At 38.5% G+C, this 25,815-nt stretch overlaps 1 protein-coding gene across 1 annotated transcript in view; it reads right to left on the bottom strand.

Annotated features, from left to right (window-relative positions):
- The window catches only part of SLC39A9 (solute carrier family 39 member 9), a 51,930-nt gene that overhangs the window by 14,125 nt on the left and 11,990 nt on the right, over window positions 1–25,815 (bottom strand). The window contains exons 2-3 of the mRNA XM_081230295.1: window positions 15,419–15,527; window positions 879–1,073 (exon numbers count right to left, since the gene is read on the bottom strand). Coding sequence (XP_081086421.1) covers window positions 879–1,073; window positions 15,419–15,527 — 304 coding nt within the window. The remainder of the gene's footprint in view (window positions 1–878; window positions 1,074–15,418; window positions 15,528–25,815) is intronic.

The raw sequence follows: 25,815 nt of genomic DNA, 5'->3' as shown, positions 1-25,815 counted from the left end.
TTTATATCACGATGGCATCAGTTGTATCATGGATCAGAATCCTTTTTTATTTAATATAAACCATATCAAAGATATTGATCTAACCAAAGATGAATTCATTGATCTAAAGACAAAAAAGTTAATATGACTGGAATTAACTTTAAAGGTTTTGGAGAATTCTAGTTGTCCTTGAAAGAAGCTTATCTTTCCCTGGAAAGCAAGCTACAAATGTGTTCAAGTATATTTGTAATAAAATATCTTTGTGAATCAGGCTCTTCTACACTAGTAACCATCAAAACAAGAACCCAAATCAACTGGACGTTCAACTTGACACTCTGTTGCCTTGTTAAAGCCCATCTCAGAATTTAATGTTCTTAGTCAAGCTACTCAACAATAGCTGTTATACTGATGTCCTAAACAATTAAATTTAACTCTAACTTGCTTATGATTTAAATATATTATCTCATTCTTTAATGTGCCAATAAAGAAGACATACATTACTATATCACAAATTTGTTTTAATGTTTTAGTAACTATATTAAATTGATTTTCTCTGTAATCCTATACTGTGCTTTATGCATTTTAAAACATTATTCCAATAAAAGGTCCACAGGCTTTAGACTGCTGAAAGGCTCCATGGCACAAAAAGGGTTAAGAACTTCTGCCCTAGACCTCCATCAAGTGAGCTTTAAAATAACCAGGGTAATAATCCAATAAACACTCCCTTGTGCCACATGTCACAACCCACTAGCTTTCTCAAATGAATGAAATGTTCACCAGAACCTGAGAAAGTTTTAGCACTAAATAAGAACACTGATACATATTGAATTATTCAATCATTTGTGATAGCCTAAAATGCAAATGTTTTGCACTGCCCAGAAAACCTTGGAGCTACTCACCATCAGTAGAATGCACATGGGAGCTGCCAATCTGGTCCACCAGCAACATGAAAACAAAGCCCAGTACGAGGGAAACACCGATGTAGGCATGCAGCTGTGTGTGGTCATGGCTGTGCTCATGTTCATGGGCAACCGGTATTTCTGCTTTGTCTGATGCAATCACATTCTGTGTTTGACTCGCTTGGTGGTGTTTCCCTAGAGCAGAATGAACCGTAAAGAGAAAATGTGTTTTCCCCCTCAAAACATCTTCACATAGAAGCTTCCATTCTTTTGTATTTCAAGCTCTACAGATTTTACTGCAAAGACATTCACTTCCTGTATTATAATCTAGCCAATCATAAACTCCCTTAACTTAAAGTTCATGATGAAAAAATTCCCAAGGGTCCTCTGCTTTTGGCATGAAGAGCTTTTAACTGCCTATTATTCCCAAAACCTAGGAAGTGGAAGCAAATCACCAGGCAAGAAAGCAGTCATATTCCCAAGGGATATCATCCCCAAATCTTCCTTTCGGGCTAGAGAAATTCACACCACTCTCACCAGAAACTACAGTAAGGTTTATTTTGATGAAAATAGGCAAATGAAGAAAAGTAACAGTGAAAATAATTAGAATCAAATTTATCTAGTTTTACACTTAGGTTGATATAAAAATTGCAAATAAAGGGCAAACTGAGTATAAAACACTTTTAGCTTTAAAAATCTCAGGGGACAATCACTAATTAGAAACCAAAAGGGCAGAGCGGTTTAAAAGAGACATTTCCTTCTAGAAAGATGATTGTTCTACAAATATGATTGTTCTAGAAATATGATTGTTGGGATGCTCTGAATTACAGTAAATGATACCTGGCTAAGTAATACTGCTAGTTTATTATACTCACGTATTTGACACTCAAAACATAAACACTTCAAGGCCAGAATCCTAATCTTTGCTGTGTTTCATAAATACAGGCTAACATACTAAACACATTTATTGTTTATAATTAGATTAAGCATTTTAATCTTTGACCAAATAAATTACATAAGTCTGTTGCAATATTTTAGGGCCTGCCTTAATTCTTTAAAAGTCGTTTTTGAGAAGCACAAAGCACATACTATCTTTTTTTTTTTTTTTTTTTTTGCTGTACGCGGGCCTCTCACTGCTGTGGCCTCTCCCGTTGCGGAGCACAGGCTCCGGACACACAGGCTCCGCGGCCATGGCTCGCGGGCCCAGCCGCTCCGCGGCATGTGGGATCTTCCGGGATAGGGGCACGAACCCGTGTCCCCTGCATCGGCAGGCGGACTCTCAACCACTGCGCCACCAGGGAAGCCCCCAGCAAATATTATCTTAAGATAATAAAAACTCATTTATTTTTCTAATTCTTGAAAGATTTTTTGTTTACACAGCTTTTTCTTTTTTTTAACCTTTTTTTTAAATGTGGTAAAATACACATTACATACAATTTACTTACCATTTTAACCATTTTTAAGCGAACAACTCTGTGGCTTTAGGTACACTCACATCATTCTACAGCCATCATCCATCTCTAAAACCTTTTCATCTTCTCAAAAGTAATTTTTTAATCTTAAGATTTTTTTCCCTAATAGTGATTTCATTTACTTGTTTTAAAATGTCTAAATCTTTCTCTTTTTTTTTTAAATCAACTTTATTGAGGTGTAACTCACAAATGTAAAAACTCTAGTAACTACCACCAAGGTCAAGGTATGGAGCAGTAGTTTAAAATATCAGAAAAGTTCTCTTGTGCGTCCCTGGAGTCAATATGTCACTCTTGGTCCCAAGCAGGCACTGAAGAGCTTTTTGTCCCCAGAGTTTTCCCTGATCTAGGATTTCATATAAATGGAATTATGCAATATATACTCTTTTGCATAAGGATTCTTTTGTTCAGCGTAACATTTTGAGATTTATCTAAGCTTTGCATGTAATTTGGTCCTCTTTTTTGTTGAGTAGTGTTCCATTGTATGGACATATCACAACCTGTTTATCCATTCAGCTGTTGATAGACATTTAGGTAATTTCCAATTTTGGTCCATTATAAATAAAGCTGCTATGAGCATTCAGGTACAAGTCTTTCTGTGGATACACATTTTCTTTTCCCTTGGGTAAATTCCTAGGATCAGAACTGATGGGTGTATGTATGTTTAACGTTATAAAAAAAACCTGTCAGACTGTTTTCCGAAGTGGTTGTACCATTTTACATATCCAACAGCAATGTCTGAGACTACTAGTTGCTCCATTCCATTGTCAACATTTGATATTGTGAGGCTTTAAATTTTTAACCATTTTTACATTAGGTGATCATGTCACCTGCAAACAGATAGTTTTACTTCTTGCCAATCTTTATGCCTTTTCTTTCTTTTTCTGGCCTTACTTCAGACTAGCGTCTGGCCAAGACCCCAAGTACAATGTTAAGTACAAGTGGTTGAGAGGAGACAGCCATGTTTTGTTCCCAGTGTTAGGCATCTTACCTGTAGGTTTTTCAAATATACCCTTTCTCAGTAAAGAAGTTCTCTCCTAGTTTGCTGAGAATTAGGAGCTTAATTTTGTCAAATGTTTATGCTTTTCTGTACCTGTTAAGGATGATCAAATGGTTTTTCTACTTTATTCGATTAAGATAATAAATTAAAATGGTTTTTGGATATTAATCCAACCCCTGATTTGCATTCCTAGGATAGACTCCAATTGGTCAAAATGTATTATACTGTCTATATATTGCTGTATTCAATTTGCTAATGTTTGATAAAGCACTGTGCCATCTACATTCATGAGGGATATCTGTCTGCAATATTTTTTCTTGTAACATCTCTGTTTGAGTTACACTGGCATCTTAAAATGAGACAGAGTGCTCCTCCAAGAGATAGGCAGAAAAAAACTTCCTCCAGCCCCAAAATTTCCATTTTATTAATTTAAACAAGTTCTACAAGTATCAGCAGTTAATTTTTTTGGGGGGGGGACTTTTTTAAATTAGTTTCTGCTTTATAACAAAGTGAATCAGTCATACATATACATCTGTTCCCATATCCCTTCCCTCTTGAGCAGTTAATGGTGCTAATGTTAAGCAGTTTTTGAAATTGCTGACATGAGACTCATGACAATGTTTTTTAAACTTTTAAGGACATGATCCCTAGTAAAAAATAAATTTTACATCATGATCTAGTAAACATACACATAGATGAAAAACTAAATAAAAAGTTGCAAAAAATAATACTTATCCTTACAATGGTTACAATGCACTATTCTATTTCTTCATCTGTCTTGTCCCTCCTTTGTGCTCTTCTTAAGTGCCAGTCACAAGTCCAACTTACTAAATTTATTTCAAGATCCAGAGTTGCTACCTTCAGTTTGGAAGCACTGCTAGAGGTAAAGAGAGACTTTCAGAGGAAGAAATGGATGATTTTGGAATAAAAGGTATTTCCTGGAAATCAGAAGCCTATGCTGCAGTGATCAATTAAAGAGAACTGAACGCTAGACAGGTCTAGGAGGAAAAGGTGGGCAGACAGAATGTGCCTACCCTGTCCTTCATGCAAACAAAATTACTGTTAGCAGTAAGGATTTTAAGCCAGAGAACTTACTGAAAGCTCAGAGATGAAAAATAATTAAGTTTATGAGAGAAGCAGTCTAAGAATTGTGATCAGTAGTGTTGGACAATTAAAATGTAGCCTCATGGTAAAAGGAGGGTGCTCAGTTTGTGAAAAATCATTGAGCTATATACTGCCAATATGTGTACTTTCTTGTGTGTATGACATATACTTTTTTGTATGCGATATTTCAATAAAAAATTAATAAACTCAAAATGCAGTACCCTGATGACCAATACTGAGATGGCAGAACTCATTACTTTTCAAGTAGGTCTTTGTGCGCTGGGAGAATAGCTTAGCATGGCCTCAAGAATGTAAAATAAATAAACGAAGTAAAACACTTGACTTTCTCTAAAGACAAGGCAATTTTTGGTATGCTTCTGTTTTAATATACAAAACCAATTCTTCATATTTATGGGTGTAAAGAAACTACATATGTGAAGTCAGTCATAGAATTTTGGTAACTACAATTTTCAACACTATGTAGAAAGATGCTATTGGAAAGGATTTGAATGATTATCTTTTCATAAGGTACCCACTAAATATTTAACAAAATGGGCTCCTGTCTCTGCCTTTGCTTAGACTCTGCAGGAGTTCATGAATCCATGGGCCTTCCATGCTGCTTCTCCTGGATAACACCTTGTCTTTCAGGACTCAGCTCCTAAGTCCCTTCCTCCTTGAGGTTTTCTGTGTCCTCCTCTAGTCATGTATACACAGCACAGTAGTACGTGTCTACCACAGATTTTAGATCACTATACCATAATTCAGACAGCAGCAAACTGCAGGACGAAGGCTCATGCCTAGCTCTGTAAGTAACATTTGCACTGGAACACAGCCATGCTCATCTGTTCATGGATTGTCTGTGGTTGTTTTCATGCTACGACAGCAGAGCTGAGTAACTGCGACAGAAACCTTGTGGCCCCCAAAGCCTAAAATGTTTACTATCTGGCCCTTTGCGGAAAAAGTTGGCCAACCCCTGCTGTCACTGACTGTTAATTTATTCATTTCCCATCAGCTGTGAATTCTTGAAGGCAGGGGCTACACTGTATATCTATGAACGGATAACAATCAACATAAGGCCATAAATTGAGTAGATACTCAACAAATTGATGTTGAAGGCAAAAAAATGGCCTTCACTTCTGTTTTTTTTTTTTTTTTTTTTTGCGGTACGCGGGCCTCTCACTGTTGTGCCCTCTCCTGTTGTGGAGCACAGGCTCCGGACGCGCAGGCTCAGCGGCCATGGCTCACGGGCCCAGCCGCTCCGCGGCATGTGGGATCTTCCCGGACCGGGGCACGAACCCGTGTCCCCTGCATCGGCAGGCGGACTCTCAACCACTGCGCCACCAGGGAAGCCCACTTCTGTATTTTTTTAATGTGGCATTTCATCTCAAAAGTTACGCAATTAATTACTTCCTAAGCAAAAAGATTTTTTTTAATGGAAATAAAATACAATCTTTTAGTTGTATGTCTTTTGTTTTTTGGGGTTTTTTTTGCGGTACGCGGGCCTCTCACTGTTGTGGCCTTTCCCATTGCGGAGCACAGGCTCCAGACGCGCAGGCTCAGCAGCCATGGCTCATGGGCCCAGCTGCTCCGCGGCATGTGGGATCTTCCCGGACCGGGGCACGAATCCGTCTCCCCTGCATCGGCAGGTGGACTCTCAACCACTGCACCACCAGGGAAGCCCTAGTTGTATGTTTTAAGATAATTATGCACATGCTTCTTTATAAATCCAGACTTAACAGGTAACAGATGTACATGCTAAATTAGGTGAAAGGTTATGCTAAAGCGAACTTAGGTACAAAGGTGGGTTAACATCTTATTAAAGGGTGTTAATCATAATATTATTTCTCAACAGTTGCATAATAATTTTTAAAGATAATTACTTTTCGGGTGTCCATAGTTCTGAAACTAAATGTCAAGCCTAATTACAACTTTCAAAGGGTGGCCAAAATTATTTCCCTTTATAAGGTATAACTATATCAGAATTTTTAAATTTAGATGAGTATAAGATCCTTCTATATCTTATCCTAACAATGCTTTCTTTATCTAAATAATTTTGGAACTCTTGGTACGGCATTCAGAGTCAAGTTCACGAATCACAATGAAACTGTCATACTTTCTAGAATCACCAGCTTTTGATCTAAAATAATATTGAATAAACAGGTCACCTATCTTATCAAACAGACTGGCATTGAATAAGTTGTATATTTCACCAAACCTAAACTACTTTCAAGGAAAATTCTGCTGCCACTGATGATTCTCATCTAAGTGTGCTGCATACTCTGGAGGTAAATTAAAGAAAGAGCTCCAACATTTTTTGAGCATTCACTGATACAAGTACACAATTTCCTGACGTTCCCATTTTGAAGGCGTTAACACCTAATTTTATGTAAAATTGTGGCAAATAAGTAAAATGTCAGCAACATTATTTTATATATATATATATATATGTTATATATATATGTTCACATACATATATATATGGCTTGAAATAAGTGTGCTGTTGATTGAAGCTTTCCATAAAAGACCTGAATACTTATACTTAAGTGGAATTTAACTTTATATAAAAACATGAAATATTTACTGGATTATATACAATGAAATGTAGGCATTACTGGTTTTATTTGCAAGCATTAGCCAAAACAAAACAAAAAAAACTTTTTAAAGTGAGTGATAATCCCATGATCTTATTAGTACATAAACAGATTAGTAATGGGATCCAGATATTCAGTATTAACACATCCGTCCTTCCTTCTACTCTAGGACATGAAACTCAACCTAGCAAAAACTGAGATCTCAAAACCCAGCTATTTACTACTTACAATAGCCAAGACATGGAAACAACCGACATGTCCATTAACAGATGAATGGATAAAGAAGATGTAGTGTATATATACAATGGAATACTACTCAGCCATAGAAAAGAATGAAATAATGCCATTTGTAGCAACATGGATGACCTAGAGAGTATCATACTAAGTGAAGTGAGTCAGAAAGAGAAAGACAAATATCAATACCATATGATATCACTTACATGTGGAATCTAAAATATGACACAAAATGGGCTTCCCTGGTGGCGCAGTGGTTGAGAGTCCGCCCGCCGATGCGGGAGACACGGGTTCGTGCCCCGGTCCGGGAAGATCCCACATGCCGTGGAGCGGCTGGGCCCGTGAGCCATGGCCGCTGAGCCTGCGCGTCCGGAGCCTGTGCTCCGCAACGGGAGAGGCCACAACAGTGAGAGGCCCACGTACCGCAAAAAAAATAAAAATAAAAATAAAATATGACACAAATGAACTTATCTACGAAACAGAAACAGACTCACAGACATAGAGAACAGACTTGTGGTTGCCAAGGGAGAGGGGGGTGGGCAAGGGATGGATTGGGAGTTTGGGATTAGCAGATGCAAACTATTATATATAGAATGGATAAACAACAAGGTCCTACTGTACAGCACAGGGAACTACATTCAGTATCCTATAATAAACTATAATGGAAAAGAATATGGAAAAGAATGTATATATATGTATAACTAAATCACTTTGCCACACAGCAGAAATTAACATCACATTGTAAATCAACTATACTTCAATAAAGTAAAAAATTTTTTAAAACCAAGCTATTTAATTAAAATACATTATGTTGTGGACATGTGTTACTCATTCTCGAAAGAAGTTTCAGGTTGTTATCGTTGTGTCTGTCTTACTCAGGGCACTGGTGGGTAATTCATTAGCTGAGACATGTTCCACATCACATTTCCCACTGCAGAGTATATAAACCCAGTATTATCATTGGATATTGCTCATCAGACATATATTTCTCATGCCACTAACAGAGTGTTCAGCAAATCATTATGGGCTTAATTCTTTCCCTAGATATTCATATAGGAATCCTTCCAGTAAGTTCCATCAGTATAGTAGGTAGCCTTTCTATGACACAGACACATACGTTAAATTAAACATAATAGAATCAATTTACCCTTTGAACAGATTTGTTGGAACTCCTTCTTCAGATTAACATGTACAAAGGACAAAGCATTCTATGAATCAAACCTTCAGGTAATTTGGTTTTTTTGTTGGTTTTTTTTTTGAGGTGATCCCCAGTTTTGATTTTTATATTTTGGGCCTTTACTGGTTGTTTTAAATTTCTTAACTTCTACTCACACCTTATAACCTTCACAGATTTTTACTATGTATTTTTCTTTTTCTGGCAAAGACAGATAGTTCTTTACACTTGACGTGTTTTCAGTAATAGGGTGGTGTAGCTCTTAATAATGATGCATTCTGTTTCTGATGTAAAACAGAAAACTGACCATAGTCAAATGTATAAAGCTGACGTTTTAAAGGGATGTTAGTGAATCTTTTATCAAAATACTACATGTTTCTGAAAGACAAGAATCTCATTACAAGGTAGGAAACTTAGATTTCTTTAGCAGATAAACAGTGTTTTGGTAATGTGAAATTCCTTACAAAGTCCACTATGTAGCAGAGTGTCATTAAAAGTGTAGGCTTCACAGAAACTAACACACCATTGTAAAGCAATTATACTCCAAAAAAGATGTTAAAAAAAAAAAAAAAAAAAACCTGTAGTCTTCAGAGTAAGACAGACTGTGTTCAAATCCTGGTCCTGACGCTTACTGGCTGAGTTCCTGGGGCAAATTATTTAACCTCTTTGTGGCTCAAAAGCCTCATCTACAAAATAGTATCCACCTCAGAGGGCTGCTGTGATGATCAGGCAATATATTCACTCAATACCTGGTATGTGGTTAAGTGCCCACTGAATGTTTAGGAACACAGTTGCACATTAAATGGAATTAATTTGGGAGATTTATTTTTAAACATCTTATATGAAATAGTTGGTCTGATTATCTGGTCAGATACAATACTGAACAATAAAACAATGCTGGGGGGGAAGGGAGAGGAAGGGGCAAGGAAAAAGCAGAGACTAGACATTTTAGCAGACAGAATAAGAGGTAGATGAGATAGGTTGTATTAGTCCAGGATCATCCATGTTTCAGAATCCTGAAAGTAAAGTATAACAAGAGCCTTAAAGAGCTCCATTTTTATTAATGAATGATAGGATAAAAGTTAATTAAATATAATAGCAGATTTAACCCTCTACTTTAAATGTAGAGCAAAATGACAGAGAAAGCCATAAAATGTTCACTGTATCTCTCTAAAGAATCTGACACATGGCATTCTTGGAGAAATATGTGGGATAATCTATACTGAACCATTTCTGACCACAACAGTTTCAATGCTCATCCAGTTATGAGCACATAACATTTATATTTAGGTCTTTGACCAACAGTCTGCCTTCCTAAACATATCAATTCTCATGTTCCAAAGAATTATGGTAGTTTCAAACATTAGCTCCACAGTAAACAAGCACTGCAGTACTCTATAAACTATGTTCTCAAAACTTCTGTTTCTATAGAAAGATGGTTTTCTCACATGAACGCTGATAATCATCTAGGCCAGTGATTTTAGAGCTATAAATACAGAAGAGTATGTGAGAGGTTCCTTTTTACATTAATTCCTATTTAATAATGCTTATTAAAGTGTCAGAGCACTTAGTTAACATGGTACACTGAGCTCTGAAAAAATATGTTAATTATCATAATTATAAGGTTCACAGAAGAACTGAACCATAGGCTGTAGTTACATGTAAATAACCTCCTTTTTCAAAGTTTGGAGAAAAGTTGGTTTGATGTACAATAAAGAAAGAGTGGAAAAGGGTGGAGGGAGAAAAAGATAAAGTAGCAGAAACTAAAGTGATGTGACTTATCAGTATAGAGAGAGATGAGGAAAATTTGGAGATAGCTTAGTTTAAAACTAACATCACGGTCGAGCTACCTCAAAATTTAATAAAGTGGAATATTAACATTTTACTTTTTAAAAAGAATGATGGGGACTTCTGGTGCTGGCCAAGGTGGAGTAAACCCACTATAGTCTCAACCACACACTGATCACGACAAAAACTCTGGACAAAACACACAAAATACAACTACCTGAAGACTATAAAGAGTAAACAATAGCAAGAGGAGAGAGGGCAGCAAAAACTTCAAAGGAAACCCTACCCTTCTAGCAGAGGACCAGGAAGAGGGACTGCTGAGAGGTGTTGGTGTGGAGGGAAGCCCTCCCCCTTTTTTTTCCTTTTACCCTCCCTCTCTTTTCTTTTGCAGCCCTGCCTTGAAGGCAGCCCCAGCTGCAGAACTTCATGGCAGTAACAACAGCAGTTAAAACTCCAAGAAATACACCATCTTTCTGGCCACAGTATCTAGGAAAAGGGCCCCACTGGTCTGAAGAGTATGGGGGGAAAACAGGTTATTCTGTTATCTCTTTTCTCCTGCCACTTTGCCCTGACAGCAGCTCAAGTTACATGGAGCTTATCAAATTTCTAAATATTAGAATATCGGAAATTGACATTTTTAAAGTAACATTTACAATTGCACAAAAATATGAAATATTTAGGTATAAATCTAACAAAATATTTTCAGATCTGTATGTTAAAAACTACAATACTGATGAAAGAAATCAAAGAAGACCTAAATAAATGGAGAGATATATTGTGTTCATGGATTGGAAGGCACAATATTCTTAAAATGTCAATTCTCCCCAAATTAATCCATAGACTCAATTCGATATCAATCAGGATCCCAGCATGATTTTTTTTGAAGATACTGACAAGCTGACTCTAAATTTTTATAGAAAGGCAAAGGAACTAGTTTAACCAAAACAAATTTGAAAAATAAGAACAAAGTTAGAAGGACCTCACAATCTAATTTCAAAATCTGCTATAAAGATATAGTCATCAAGACAAATGTAGTATTGGCAAAGGATGGACAAATAGATCAATGGAACAGAACAGAGAATCCAGAAATAGACCAACACAAACATGGTCAATTGATTTTTGACAAAGGTGCAAAGACAATTCAATAGAGATAGTCTTTTCAACCAATAGTGTTGGAACTATTGGACATCCATCCATATGCAAAAAATGAAGGACTTCCCTGGTGGCGCAGTAGTTAAGAATCTGCCTGCCAATGCAGGGGACACGGGTTTGAGCCCTAGCCCAGGAAGATGCCACATGCCACAGAGCAACTAAGCCTGTGCGCCACAACTACTGAGCCTGTGCGCTCTAGAGCTCACGAGCCACAACTGCTGAAGCCCGTGCACCTAGAGCCCATGTTCCTCAATAAGAGAAGCCACCTCAATGAGAAGCCCGTGCACCGCAACAGAGTAGCCCTCGCTCACACAACTAGAGAAAGCCCGCGTGCAGCAACAAAGACCCAATGCAGCCAAAAATAAAAAATATAAATAAATAAATAAATTTATTTTAAAAAAATGAACCTTACATTGTGTTCAAAATTAACTCAAAATGGATCATAGACCTAAGTATAAAACCTAAAATTATAAAACTTCTAGAGGAAAACAAAAGAGAAAATCTTTGTGAACTTGGGTTTAGCAAAAGGTTTTTAAATATCACACCAAAAGCACAATTCATGAAAGAAAGAACTGATAAATTCACTTCATCAAAATTAAAAACTACTCTGTGAAAGATACTGTTAAGAGAATGAAGCCACAGACTAGGAGAAAATATTTGCAAATCACATATCTCAGTAAAGGACTTGTATCCAGAATATATGAAGAACTCTCCAAACTCAGTAATAAGAAAACTCAATTTAAAATATGGACAAATGATTGGATACCATCAAAGAAGATACAGCAATGGTAATCAAGCACATGAAAAGATGTTCAACGTCATTTGCCATTAGGAACTTGCAAATTAAAACCACGTTGAGATACCACTATCCACCTAATAGAGTGACTAATGAAAAGATGTTCAACATCATTTGCCATTAGGAAATTGCAAATCAAAACCACATTGAGGGGACTTCCTGGTGGCGCAGTGGTTAAGAATCCGCCTGCCAATGCGGGGGACATGGGTTCGAGCCCTGGTCCGGGAGGATCCCACATGCCGCGTAGCAACTAAGCCCGTGTGCCACAGCTACTGAGCCTGCGTTCTAGAGCCCGCGAGCCACAACTACTGAGCCCACGTGCCACAACTACTGAAGGCTGCACGCCCTAGAGCCCGTGCTCCACAACAAGAGAAGCCACCGCAATGAGAAGCCTGCTCACCGCAACGAAGAGTAGCCCCCGCTCACTGCAACTAGAGAAAGTCCGCGTGCAGCAACGAAGACCCAATGCAGCCAAAAATAAATTAATTAAAAAACAAACAAAAAATCCACATTCAGATACCACTACCCACCTATTAGAGTGACTAAAATAAAAAAGTAAAACAAAATAGACAATATCAAGTGTTGGGAAGGAAATCAACTGGAACTCTCGCACATTACTGAGGGGAATACAAAATGGTACAGGCACTTTGGAAACAAGTTTGGCAATTTCTTATGAAGGTAAACACACACTTACCCTATAACCCGCAATTCCACCTGTCAAAAGAAATAAAAATTCATGTTCGCACAAAGACCTGTACACTAATGTTTATAGTGACTTTACTGATAATCACCAACACTGGAAACAACCCATATGTCTTTCAACTGGTGAAGGAATAAACAAACTATGGTTCATCCAAACAATGGCACACTACTAAGAAATAAAAAGGTACAGGGCTTCCCTGGTGGCGCAATGGTTGAGAGTCCACCTGCCGATGCCGGGGACACGGGTTCGTGCCCCGGTCTGGGAGGATCCCACATGCCGCGGAGCGGCTTGGCCCATGAGCCATGGCCGTTGAGCCTGTGTGCCCGGAGCCTGTGCTCTGCAACGGGAGAGGCCACAACAGTGAGAGGCCCACATACCGCAAAAATAAATAAATAAATAAATAAATAAAATAAAAAGGTACAACCCGTTGATACACAGAACAACATGATGACTCTCAACCTCATTATGCTAACTGAAAGAAGTCAGACCCAAAGGCTACAAGATTACATGTATATGACATTCAGAAAAGGCAAAACTATATATAGAGAGAAGAGATCAGAGGTTGCCCAAGGTTGGGGGAAAGGTTTGACTACAAAAGGGGATGAGGGTGATGGGACTGTTCTGCATTTTGATTTTATGCATTTGGCAAAATGCAGTCATTCACGCCAAAAAGAGTGAATGTAAATTATATAAATGAAAATAATTTTTAAAGTTTATTTTTTTCTTTTTTTTTTGGCAAGGCTGGGCGGCTTGTGGGATCTTAGTTCCCCAACCAGGGATCAAACCCACAACCCCTGCAGTGAAAGCACGGAGTCTTAACCACTGGACCGCCAGGGAAGCCCCTTAAAAGATTTCTTAATGATGGCTTAGGGCAGGAGAATAATCTTTGGTGAAAAGGTTAAAGAGACCAGAATGTTTATTTTTGAAAAAACAGGTTTATACAGCACATCCATTTTCAAATGAATCCATAAAATTATTTTAGGACAAAACCAGGAAAACTATTAAAATAAAGGAAAGCAACCCAACACATAGTAGCTACATTTAACTTTAAAACTATACCTGAAATATGGTATGTAAATTATCTCATAAACTGTTATTAAAAAACAAACAAACAAAAACTAAACCTGAAGCAGTTCTTTCCTCTACCCCAGTGTTTCCCAAACTTGTCTAATAAGAATCATTTGACAACTTGTTAAAATTAGACATTCCCAGGTCCCTTCCCTGGAAATTCTGATTCAGTAGTCTAGGTTGGGGGCCAGGAAAATACATTTTTTAAATGCACCCCTCCCTCAAGGAACTTTTATTATCAGACAAGTTTAGGAAATAACTGCCACCCATAATTTTTAGCACAAAGACAAGCAAAACAAATTTTAATTGTCTATTTAATCATAGTCTGAATGTTTCCTAGGATATCAGGATAGTAATGATCACATCCAGAAAAATTCAAGATGATCCACTAGAATATGAAAGGACTTTAAATCTCATATTCCAAAATTTTCTATTTAAGGAGTGTGTTTTATAATGTACAGAGTAAATCAGTACAATAGCACGTGTATATCTTTTTTCCCAACAGAATATATGATCAAAAAAGGGTGAAAACCACTGCTCTAAGGCTCCTGATTTATTATCTTTTTCCCCCTAAGGCTGACCAATCCTCAGCTTCTGTCCTATTTTGCAATAAAGCCTCCACAATCCTCGCTCTTTACCATTATGCCCATATTCATACCCTAGGCATAAGAGCATCATCAATCTGGATAAAAGACACAGTTCTTTTCCTCTACTGAGACCTGAAAGACTATTTATTACACTGTAACTAGTAAGAAATTTGGAAGGTGTTTACCTCTTTATACTATTCTTAAAGTCCAGCAGACTCCTGGCATTTGAAGATTCAGTTCACCAATTTAACATTTGTGGTTTCAGTTCTTCACAGATATCTGTGAAGTTTCATGACAAGTAGCAAGCTGATTTTGCTGAATCACAAATTTGAATCAAGTATGCCTTCCAGCTGGTGTGCAGGACCAAATCATTTAGCAGACGAGTGAACCAAGCTGACACTGCTCAGCATTTTCTCTTATACAGCTATACTGTTCTCTGCTTGTCAGGAAAGGTCTCTTTAATTTTTTAGTTATCCTTTACTACAGAGGTCCTCACTAAAAAGTTTACTACAAAGGGTCCTTGAATCCAAATGTGTTTATCTATGTATTTTTTTCAATTAAAAAACACTAAAAATACAACTATTATCATGTAGGATCTTGGAAGTTTTTGCATGGACATTAAAAAATAACTGTCATACTTATAAAGCCCGGAATTCATGCATTATTGCAAATAAATCTTAAGTGGTATTCATGGATTGAGGCATTCAATCACAAACTGCTATTGATGTGTTTATTGTCAAAGACGTCAAAAGGTATGTTTTGGCATATATTCTATGGCAAACATGAACTGTGTTCAGAAAAAAATACCACTAAGCTTCTCCTTTCAGCCCTCCACGTCAATAACGTATCTCAAAGGCCTCTCTCTCTTTCTCACCCTCAAGAAAATCTTCATAAAGTGCATGTACTCCTTCAGGCACGATGACAGCAAGGGCAGTTCCACAGAGAAGGCCAGCGCCCAAAACAGTCACCAGCTTTAGTCGCTCCTGGAAAGAAAACATAAGCTGTTGAAAAGATTGATGAATGAACGGGGTAAAGTTTCTGAAGTACCTGCAATGAAGACTGTGAGCTGCTTATCTGTGAGGCCAAAATCTACAATGGCCACTGAACATGAAAAAGCATCAGCTTCATGAATAATAAAGCCAATTAAAACAAGGAGATGCCATTTTTAAGTTTCCCAGATTGGCAATGATGTGGGAAAACTTGTCTACTACCCACAATAGGGAGAAATGAGCATACTTGTCTAACACTGGAAGAAATGTGAATTGCTGCAACCTACCTGGACCCCAATTTGGCAATTTAGATTTAAAGCCTCAAAAATGTGAATTCTTTGATCCGGCAATCTCACTTCTAGAAATTTATCCTAAGAAAGAAAGAACCATGCAAAGATGACCACTGCACATATTAAGAATGCAAACCTGAAAATAACCTAAATGTCCAAGAAAGGAGACTAGCTAATAAACATTAATACTTCATCACAATAGCACAAGACTCAGCAATTAAAAATTATGATACAGGGCTTCCCTGGTGGCACAGTGGTTGAGAGTCCGCCTGCCGATGCAGGGGACACGGGTTCGTGCCCCAGTCCGGGAGGATCCCACATGCCGCGGAGCGGCTGGGCCCGTGAGCCATGGCCGCTGAGCCTGTGCGTCCGGAGCCTGTGCTCCACAACGGGAGAGGCCATGGCAGTGAGGGGCCCGCATACCGAAAAAAAAAAAAAATGATCATACAGGTCTATTCATGGATATAGAAAGTCATGATGTACTGTTATGAGGAAAAAGCTGGTGGCCAACAATATGCATTGATAATCTCGTAATTCTTCCGGAAAGGTATACATACAAGTAAACAAGTATAAATTACACATTAAAAAATTATTTACTTTATAGATTATAAACATAATGTGTAATATATAATTTACAACACATTTTTTAAATTTTATTTTTAAATTTATTATTTTTCTGCTGTGTTGGGTCTTGGTTGCTGCATGCAGGCTTTCTCTAGTTGCAGCAAGTGGGGGCTACTCTTTGTTGCAGTGTGCGGGCTTCTCATTGCGGTGGCTTCTCTTGTTGCAGAGCATGGGCTCTAGGCGTGTGGGCTTCAGTAGTTGCAGCACACGGGCTCAGTAGTTGTGGCTCGCGGGCTCTAGAGCACAGGCTCAGTAGTTGTGGCACACGGGCTTAGTTGCTCCGTGGAATGTGGGATCTTCCCGGACCAGGGCTCGAACCCATGTCCTCTGCATTGGCAGGCGGATTCTTAACCACTGTGCCACCAGGGAAGTCCCTACAACACGGTTTTAATTTATCTGCAATGAATATGTATTATTCATACAATGAAAAAACGTATTCAGGTTAAATTTACTTTATTTATTTATTTATTTTATTTTTGGCTGCGTTGGGTCTTCGTTGCTGCACACGGGCTTTATCTATTTGCAGCGAGTGAGGGCTACTCTTCGTTGCGGTGTGCATGCTCCTCATTGCAGTGGCTTCTCTTGTTGCAAAGCATGGGCTCTAGGCGCACGGGCTTCAGTAGTTGTGGCACACAGGCTCAGTAGTTGTGGCTCGCGGGCTCTAGAGCACAGGCTCAGTAGTTGTGGCGCATGGGCTTAGTTGCTCCGTGGCATGTGGGATCTTCCCAGACCAGGGCTTGAACCCGTGTCCCCTGCATTGGCCGGCAGATTGTTAACCACTGCACCACCAGTGAAGTCCCTGTATTCAGTTTGATGCTAAAACGCCCTATAGCTTTTTAAAAAACGCTTGACTAAGATTGACACACTAGAGCTATAGATATTTAATGCATACAACTTTGTGTGTTTGGAAATACGTATACATCTGTGAAACCATCATCACAATCAATGCCATAAATGATCTATGGTTTTAATCCACTTAATCCCAGTTTTTTCTTTTCACTCAGATTTCTTTAAGAGACAGTATCCTGACATACAAGATATAAAAGATTAAGTTTCAAAATTTCTTGAAGCGGTGATGTACCCTATATGGCTTCTTGAAGTCTTAACAGTATGAAAAATGATCTCTAAAACTACAGGAGGGTGGACTTCCCTGGTGGCGCAGTGGTTGGGAATACGCCTGCCAATGCAGGGGACACAAGTTCTAGCCCTGGTCCGGGAAGATCTCACATGCCATGGAGCAACTAAGCCCGTGAGCCACAACTACTGGGGCCCACGCACCTAGAGCCCCTGCTCCGCAACAAGAGACGACACCGCAATGAGAAGTCCGCACACCACAACGAAGAGTACCCCCTGCTCGCCACAACTAGAGAAAGCCCGTGCGCAGCAACGAAGACCCAACGCAGCCAAAAAAAAAAACAAAACAAAAAAAAACAAACCTACAAGCGGGCGTTTATGTTGCTTAGGAAAAAGTTTTAATAATTTAATAGTATATCATGGACTTAACTTTTCTGTTTTAGTTTCTTTTATGAGGTTAGTAAAAATAACAATGGTTTATTAGTTCTGATATACTACTGAACTTAAAACTGTGAAGCTGTGGGAATATATATGTACAAGTACTGCCTCTATAGGAAAATGGGTTTTTAGCTGAAAGGCTGGTTGAAACATTACCCCCTCGTTTGGGAACAAAGAAGGGATCTATACCTATTGTGTATCTACTGAAAATGGGGGAACTACAGTTGCAATGCCAGCACCAGCTAATACTTGCCCTATAGCCAGAGAGAAATCCCCTTAGCACCTAGGCCAGGTCACCCCTTCATACATTCAGGATAGCCATTAACTACTTATAAACTGAGAGTGTTCTGAATGCATCCAGTGGTTGGGGCACTGGCTTGGGAGGCAGAACTGACTCCATGTTCAAATTAGTTAACAAGTTAGCACCTCAACTCTTCTTATTTTTAATTAATTAATTAATCAATTAATTTTTTGGCTGAGTTGGGTCTTCATTGCTGTGCGCAGGCTTTCTCTAGTTGCAGTGAGCAGCAACTACTCTTTGTTGCGGTGCATGGGCTTCTCATTGCGGTGGCTTCTCCTGTCGGGGAGCACGGGCTCTAGGCGTGCAGGCTTCAGTAGTTGTGGCACTTGGGCTCAGTAGTCGTGGCTCGCTGGTTCTAGAGCGCAGGCTCAGTAGTTGTGGCGCACGGGCTTAGTTGCTCCATGGCATGTGGGATCTCCCTGGACCAGGGCTTGAACCCGTGTCCTCTGCATTGACAGGCGGATTCTTAACCACTGCGCCACCAGGGAAGTCCCTCAACTTTCCTTCTGTAAAATAATATTTCTACATGTCTTGTGAAGATTGAGGAGTCAATAGGAGAAAGTGGCCGAAGCATATTGGAAAAATGACACCAGACAGCTGGCGTTACTATTTTAATGCTCAATACTGAGCTCTTCTAAGAGTCTTTGTCTTTTCCTAGTTACTAAACTCACCAACGTACTGCTAATCACAGCATTCATTCGAGACAAACTCTCAGAGCATGGAGAACACAGGATGGAAAAACAGCTCTATTCTGTGTAGCAGGTGACACGGTAATTAGTCTTTTCATCATTCTCTCTAAACAATTCATAAAAGTCACCTTTGTTTAAAAAAAATCATGAATGTCAAGTTTTACTGCTAAGGAAGGACAAAAATGAGGGTAAAACTGAACTGGACTGAGCATCCATTTCATTTGAAGGCCTTGGTTTCAGAACTCCACAGTTCAAACCGATGAATAAATGACTAGGAAAGAAGATTGTCCTGTCAGCATTTTGACTATGCTCTACTCTGGGAAATGGAAATGAAAGATACCCCAGATTTGCAAATTAAGGGAAGATGAGAAGAGAGGAAAGGGATGTATGTACCGAAAAGAGAAAGAGCTAATTGCCCTCACGAATTACTTGGGTTACCAGTAACCCAAGTTACACCTGTAACCCAGTTACAGGTGTTACTCCCAAGAGCACCCCCCAATAAACTTCCTGCATGCAAATCTTCTCAGAGTCTGTTTCCTGGGGAACCCAACCTAAGACACTCACATCATACACAAAAGTTAATTCTTGATGGGTTATACACCTAAATATAAAACCTAGAACGCAAAAGCTGTTAGAAGATAATGTAGAATATCTTGGCAATCACAGGGTTGGCAAAGATTTCTCAGCAGGGACACAAAAAACACAAACTATTTTAAGAGAAAAAATTCAACATTTTAAATGTTTGCTGATCCATTAAGAAAATGAATAGGCAAGCTGCATACTGGAAGAGAATACCCGCAGTACCTACATCCGTAATGGAAATACATATAACTGTGGTAACGCTGCCCACATCAGCCCCCTTCAGGTTGGAGACACCTATTCCCCCAGCTGCTGGGGCTGTTGCCTGCTGGTGGCTTGCAGCTGAGTCCCTCTGCAATACTGCCCTTGGGTCAAAGGGAACTGGCTAGCCTCAAGTTATAGTCCCTGCCCCAGGGCAGTCCACATCCGATGACTAGCCCACTTGGTGCTATGTGGAGGGAGGTACAAAGCCTCATCTCCTTGTCTCAATTCAGAATATCTCAGAAGGGCCATCCAGCTTCAGAGCCTTCTGTGGGTTGATCTGAGGCCTCTAGGGCAACTGAACGACAGTTCAACTTCTCCATCTGCTTAATTCTGCTCATTCTTTCACAGGTGTTACTCCCAAGAGCACTCCCCAATAAACTTCCTGCATGCAAATCTTCTCAGAGTCTGTTTTCTGGGGAACCCAACCTAAGACACTGACAAAGCGCTTGTGTTTGAAATATAAAGAATGAATACAACTCAGTAAGAGACAAAATTAAAATTAAAAAATAAAACGGGTAAAACACTGAACAGATACTTCACAAAAGATATATGAATGGCCAGAAAGCCCATGAAAAGGTGCTCAATATCATTTAAGGATCATGAAAGTCCAAATTTAAACTACAGTGAGATACCTCTTCACACCCACTAGAACGGCTAACATTAAAAAGACTGACAACACTAAATGATGGCAAGGATACAGAGCAACTGGGACTCTCATACATTGTTGGTGAGAGCATAAAATGGTACAACCACTTTGGAAAACTGGTCATCTTCTATAAGGTTAAACCAGCAATTCCACTTTGGGGTATTTACCAAGAGAAATGAAAGCAAATGTCCCCACCAAAATTTGTATAAGAATGCCCAGAGAAGCTTTATCCATAATAGCCATAATCTGAATCAGATGTACAGCAATAGCGGAATGGATAAACAAACCGTGGTATACTTACACAATGGAATACTAATCAGTAACAAAAAGGAAAAAATGACTGCTTCATACAGCAACATGAATCCCAAAAACATGACCCCTATGTTTGAAAGGCCTTACACAAAGAGAGCATGTACTGAGTCCATTTATATGAAGTTTAAAAGCAGGCCAAACTATCTATGGCAATAGAAATCAGAACAGCGGCTGCTTCTGGCAGGAGGGTTACACAGTGGCAGAAAAGACTAACTGGAAAATGGCACCAGGTTATTTTTTTAGGATGATGGAAGTGTTCTAAATCTTGATTGGGATGTCAGTTACATTTATATACATTTGTCACATTTCAGTAAACTGTATTAAGATTTGTACCTTTTACTCTATAAAATTATCTGGAGAGTAATTTACTCAGCCAGGACCTCTGAAAGGATTCATTTCAGAACTATTCAATTTTAACAAGGTGTCTTCATGGCAGTTTTTCGAAACCAAGGTCAGAGGTCTATGAAGAATACCAAAAACCACTTTCAAAATGTTTTCTTGGGGAATTCTCTGGTGGCCTAGTGGTTAGGATTCTAGGCTTTCACTGCCATGGCCTGGGTTCAATCCTTGGTTGGGGAACTGAGATCCTGCAAGCTACGTGCTGCGGCCGAAAAAAAATTTCTTTTTTTCTTAATCTAATTTGTCATTCAGATAGTCCTTAAAAATCATTCACCAGGGCTTCCCTGGTGGTGCAATGGTTGGGAGTCCGCCTGCCGATGCAGGGGACACGGGTTCGTGCCCCGGTCTGGGAGGATCCCCGTGAGCCATGGCCGCTGAGCCTGCGCGTCCGGAGCCTGTGCTCTGCAATGGGAGAGGCCACAACAGTGAGAGGCCCGCGTACCGCCAAAAAAAAAAAAAAAAAAAAATCATTCACCAGAATTTTATGTAAATAACTGCATGAAGAAACCAGTGGTGTTTACAATTGTGGATCAATTCACAAGGCACTTACCAGGTGCTTCATTATATTCTATGCTGGAGTCACATGAAGCACTAGATTGAGACAAGTTTTAAAAGCAGGAGCAGAAGAGTTTTTGAGGCTTGCATACCACAAAATCAAGGTGCTGAAATAGTCCCATTTAAGAGGACTGAGGGATACATACCATCCAGAATAACTATGGACACTACCAAAAACAAAAACTTCAAATCCATAAAGAAAGTAAAAAATAATTCTCCTAAAATGCTGCCTTTTAAATTTTAAGTAATTTAAAATAATCTAATATTTTCAGATATTCTTGTTTCCAAGATGAAATTACTTATAATTCCATTCACTTATTTACATGGACCAGATTTCTGAACATTATCTATCCCAACAGATTTTATAAGAATTTCCCAAAGGCCCAAGCTAGAAAACAGTCAAATCTCCATGTGTAGCTAATACCATTACAAAAAAATTATGGTAAATCTTTAAAGTACATAGTCATGAAATTACTCTTCTTTGTTAATAACATATGAACAATTAAATGCTCTCAGCTGAAGGAATGTGAACGGGAGCCTGGTCCAAATTTTTAGAAAGACAGTAAAAATTTTTATTAATCTTTAGACACATACTTTTCAAAGTGTGATACTAGCTACCAAAGGTATCAACATGGAATCCAAGTTTAAGAACCAGAAGAAATTTAAGAAATGATCCTTGCTCTATGAAGATGGAGAATCAAAAGCCAAAAATGAGGGATGATTTGCCCAAGATCACACAGCTAGGCTAGTTAGTGTAGAGGCATGATTAGATGTGACATCGTACTCTGCTGCCCTGTGCATTCCAAGACAATGTCCCTCATATGGCACAAGACATAAATCCATTACATAAAATTTACCTCTAAAAAAAGAGATAAAATCCAATCACACAACCTCTTGAAATAGTGTGTCAGAAAAATCCCTTAGCAACATCAAGAGGAAAACCAAAATTACAATTTGTTATAATTGTTCTCTGTTGACATTTTCTAAAGGTCTGTGGCAAAATGAGAAATAACGACAATGTAATGAGCTTTTCATAACATTTTATTTCTTCATTGTAGAGGACTATTCTTTATTCTAAGATTATGTCCTACATACTCTTTTATGTTAAAATGTTCTTTCTTTTAAGAAATGATGGTGACAATAGTTTTTGGTGTTTAGTGTCCTCACTTGGCAAAATTAAAGCAGGCAATCCTTTATCAATTCTCCTGAATTTCAAATGTATTACTGACCTGTGAAATCCAAAAGCCTGGGAAACCCTGATCTACAACAGTGTAAGCATGAGATCTGTATTACAATACCATAAAAAATGTCAGAAAAAAAAGAATTTGAGAATTTGTAAGAAAGAGATCATTGAGGTAAACTTGAGTAAATCATCTAGCTTTGTAATATTTCCTCTGAGGAGAGGCAGTGAGAGCTAAAATTACTGTATTATGTTTTCAGTCTATTTTGAAATTAAAGCACATTTATTTACCAAATGAAGTTAAACCTCCTATGTTTAACTAAGTTAACTAAATTAAACAAACCGATGTTTGTTCCTGGAACTCCTTACCCCAGAACTTTAAGTTCTATGAAGGCAGAAACTTTTGTTTTTAATATCCTGCTGAATACTCAGTTTATAGAACAGTATCTGGCACATAACAGATTCTCCCCTGAACACATACTAAGAGAATGAATTAAATGCCCAGCACCATGCAAGGCACTGGGGACTTGGTACCTGCCACTCCACTGGCCTTTAATATCAACAAATATACGAATGTACTGGAACCTCTTTAGAATACTTGTGCTGGGAAATAGGCCTAACAAGTCCCTTAAAAGCATAACCATATCTAGAATTTTCAGTGGTTATTTGATTCAGAATTTATCCTTTGGCTCAAGGGGTATTAAAGTACATATAATGAAGAACCATAATACGATTCCATCACAGTAAATGTGAGGCAATGCTGTCATCTGTCTCATTCATGCAAATACGTTAAATGACAACTGTTTTATTTCCAAGGAGCTCAAAACCTTGTTTCAATCTTCAGCACTGTTTCAAGCGCTGTTCAGTCACTGTTTCAATCTTCAGCAAAGCGATGTAAAGATTATTTATTCTACATAACTTTCATCAGCTTGATAAATGTGTACTAACTTTCTTACAGCAACCTAATTATAGAGGCAACACTTGTGATGAAAAAAAAGTCAACAGTCGGGGCTTCCCTGGTGGCGCAGTGGTTGAGAGTCCGCCTGCCGATGCAGGGGACACGGGTTCGTGCCCCGGTCTGGGAGGATCCCACATGCCACGGAGCGGTTGGGCCCGTGAGCCATGGCCGTTGAGCCTGCGCGTCCGGAGCCTGTGCTCCGCAACGGGAGAGGCCACAGCAGTGAGAGGCCCACGTACAGCAAAAAAAAAAAAAAAAAAAAAAGTCAACAGTCAAAAAAATAGGCATAATTGTCAAGCGTTATAGTTTCAATTCTTAAAAAATTTTTTTAACTACCTAAATCATTTTAGACTCAATCTTATTTATTTCAAGCACTTGAGATGTGGCTCCATGTTATTTGTACAGCTGTATTCTTTCACACAACTTCACAACTTGTTATTTAATCTCAAAACTATGTACACGTCAAAGTTAAAATGCTGACATTTTGCTTATGGTTCCCTCCGTTGCTTATGGAAAATCCCTAAAAGGGTGTATTTAAATGAAGAACTACAAATTACAAGTGTTGGTCCAAGATGAAAAGAGTTTCCAAAGCAATAGTTTCTGGTGGAGAAATGAAATATTTGCTCAAGAGAGGCATGAACTGTGCAATACCATTCATTTTATGATATCTCATTTTACAGTTTCACATCTGTAGTCTGACTAAGCCGAAGGATTGACCAGAAGTATTAATTAAAACAACCGTTTGTATTCAATGCCATTAGCTATCAGTGCAGTGCAAAACTTTGAAATCAGTTTAGTTTTCTTGGCAGACACCAAGGTAGTTAAATGGTTTTTCTTTCCTTGCTCATAGAAGCAGTCAATAAATTGTTTCGTTCAACTAAACACATGCTGATAATTTTAAAAGCTTTTAATACTGAAGATTGTTTATTTCAATCTCCCTTATACCATGTTCATGTTAGTTCTGAAAGCATCAATTATAGCTTCCTAAAAAATCAAAGATGCATCTCATGTTATGAGACTGATCCCTTCAAAGCTCCAGGCACTGAAGAGATGAAATATCATAGGGCATGAAGTAACTCTTGTTCAAGCAACAAAGGCTTTCTTTCTCCATATTCTTACAAATAAGCCTGCTTCAAGGAGATACTTCCTAATGTCAATTTAACTGCTACATTATCTGCTGCTAAGTGTCAGTAACAGATAACGAAGAAAACTCAAATATGAACTCAATTCTTCAAGTCCTTACAACTGAGGCAAGATGCCAAAAAGCTTCCTGCCTCTAAGTAGTGGCTCTGTGATACTGAGCAAGTTCAATATCCTTCAGGGCCGCCACTACTACTGCGATCATGTAGGAGTATGATGTTAGCAAATTTAGCACAGAGTAGTTGTCATTATTACTTATCTTCAGCCTCATCAGGAGCACGCAGTAAATGCTTCTAAGCCCCTCCTCCACAAGAATCACAAAACAAAACCCAGATACTTGGACAGAAGTTCAAGTGAACAATGCTACCACAGTTGCCATTATGCCAGTGGCATATAGGCTTCCCCTTTCCTTAATTCATTTGACATACAGGTTAAGAACAAGCAATACTTTATTGATGCCACTTCCTTCAATCTTGGAAAACAAGACTAACTTGTCTTTTTGTATGAATCCTTTCTAAAAATAAAAGGAAATCCCATAAGATCGTTCGATGTGACTACAAAAGCAAACAAAAACCCGTTGATGCATGGGAAAGACCTGGGAAAACATTGGCAATGAAATATTATATTATTAATACATAAGTTTGATTGAACTGAGAAAATTAAAATAATAAACTACATTTTCTCTATCAAATTAGAAAAGTTTTAAAAATTAAAAATGATAGTACTCAGTGTTTGTGAGAACACAGTATCATTTGCATTTGTTGAAAAAAAATGCATTTAAAAAAAAAATGTTGGGCTTCCCTGGTGGCGCAGTGGTGGCGAGTCCGCCTGCC

The sequence above is a fragment of the Mesoplodon bidens genome (genome assembly GCF_964165515.1).
Source record: "Mesoplodon bidens genome assembly, chromosome: 3".
NCBI lineage: Eukaryota > Metazoa > Chordata > Mammalia > Artiodactyla > Ziphiidae > Mesoplodon > Mesoplodon bidens.
Note: the sequence above shows the minus strand (reverse complement) of the source record. Positions and strands in the feature narration are given on the sequence as shown.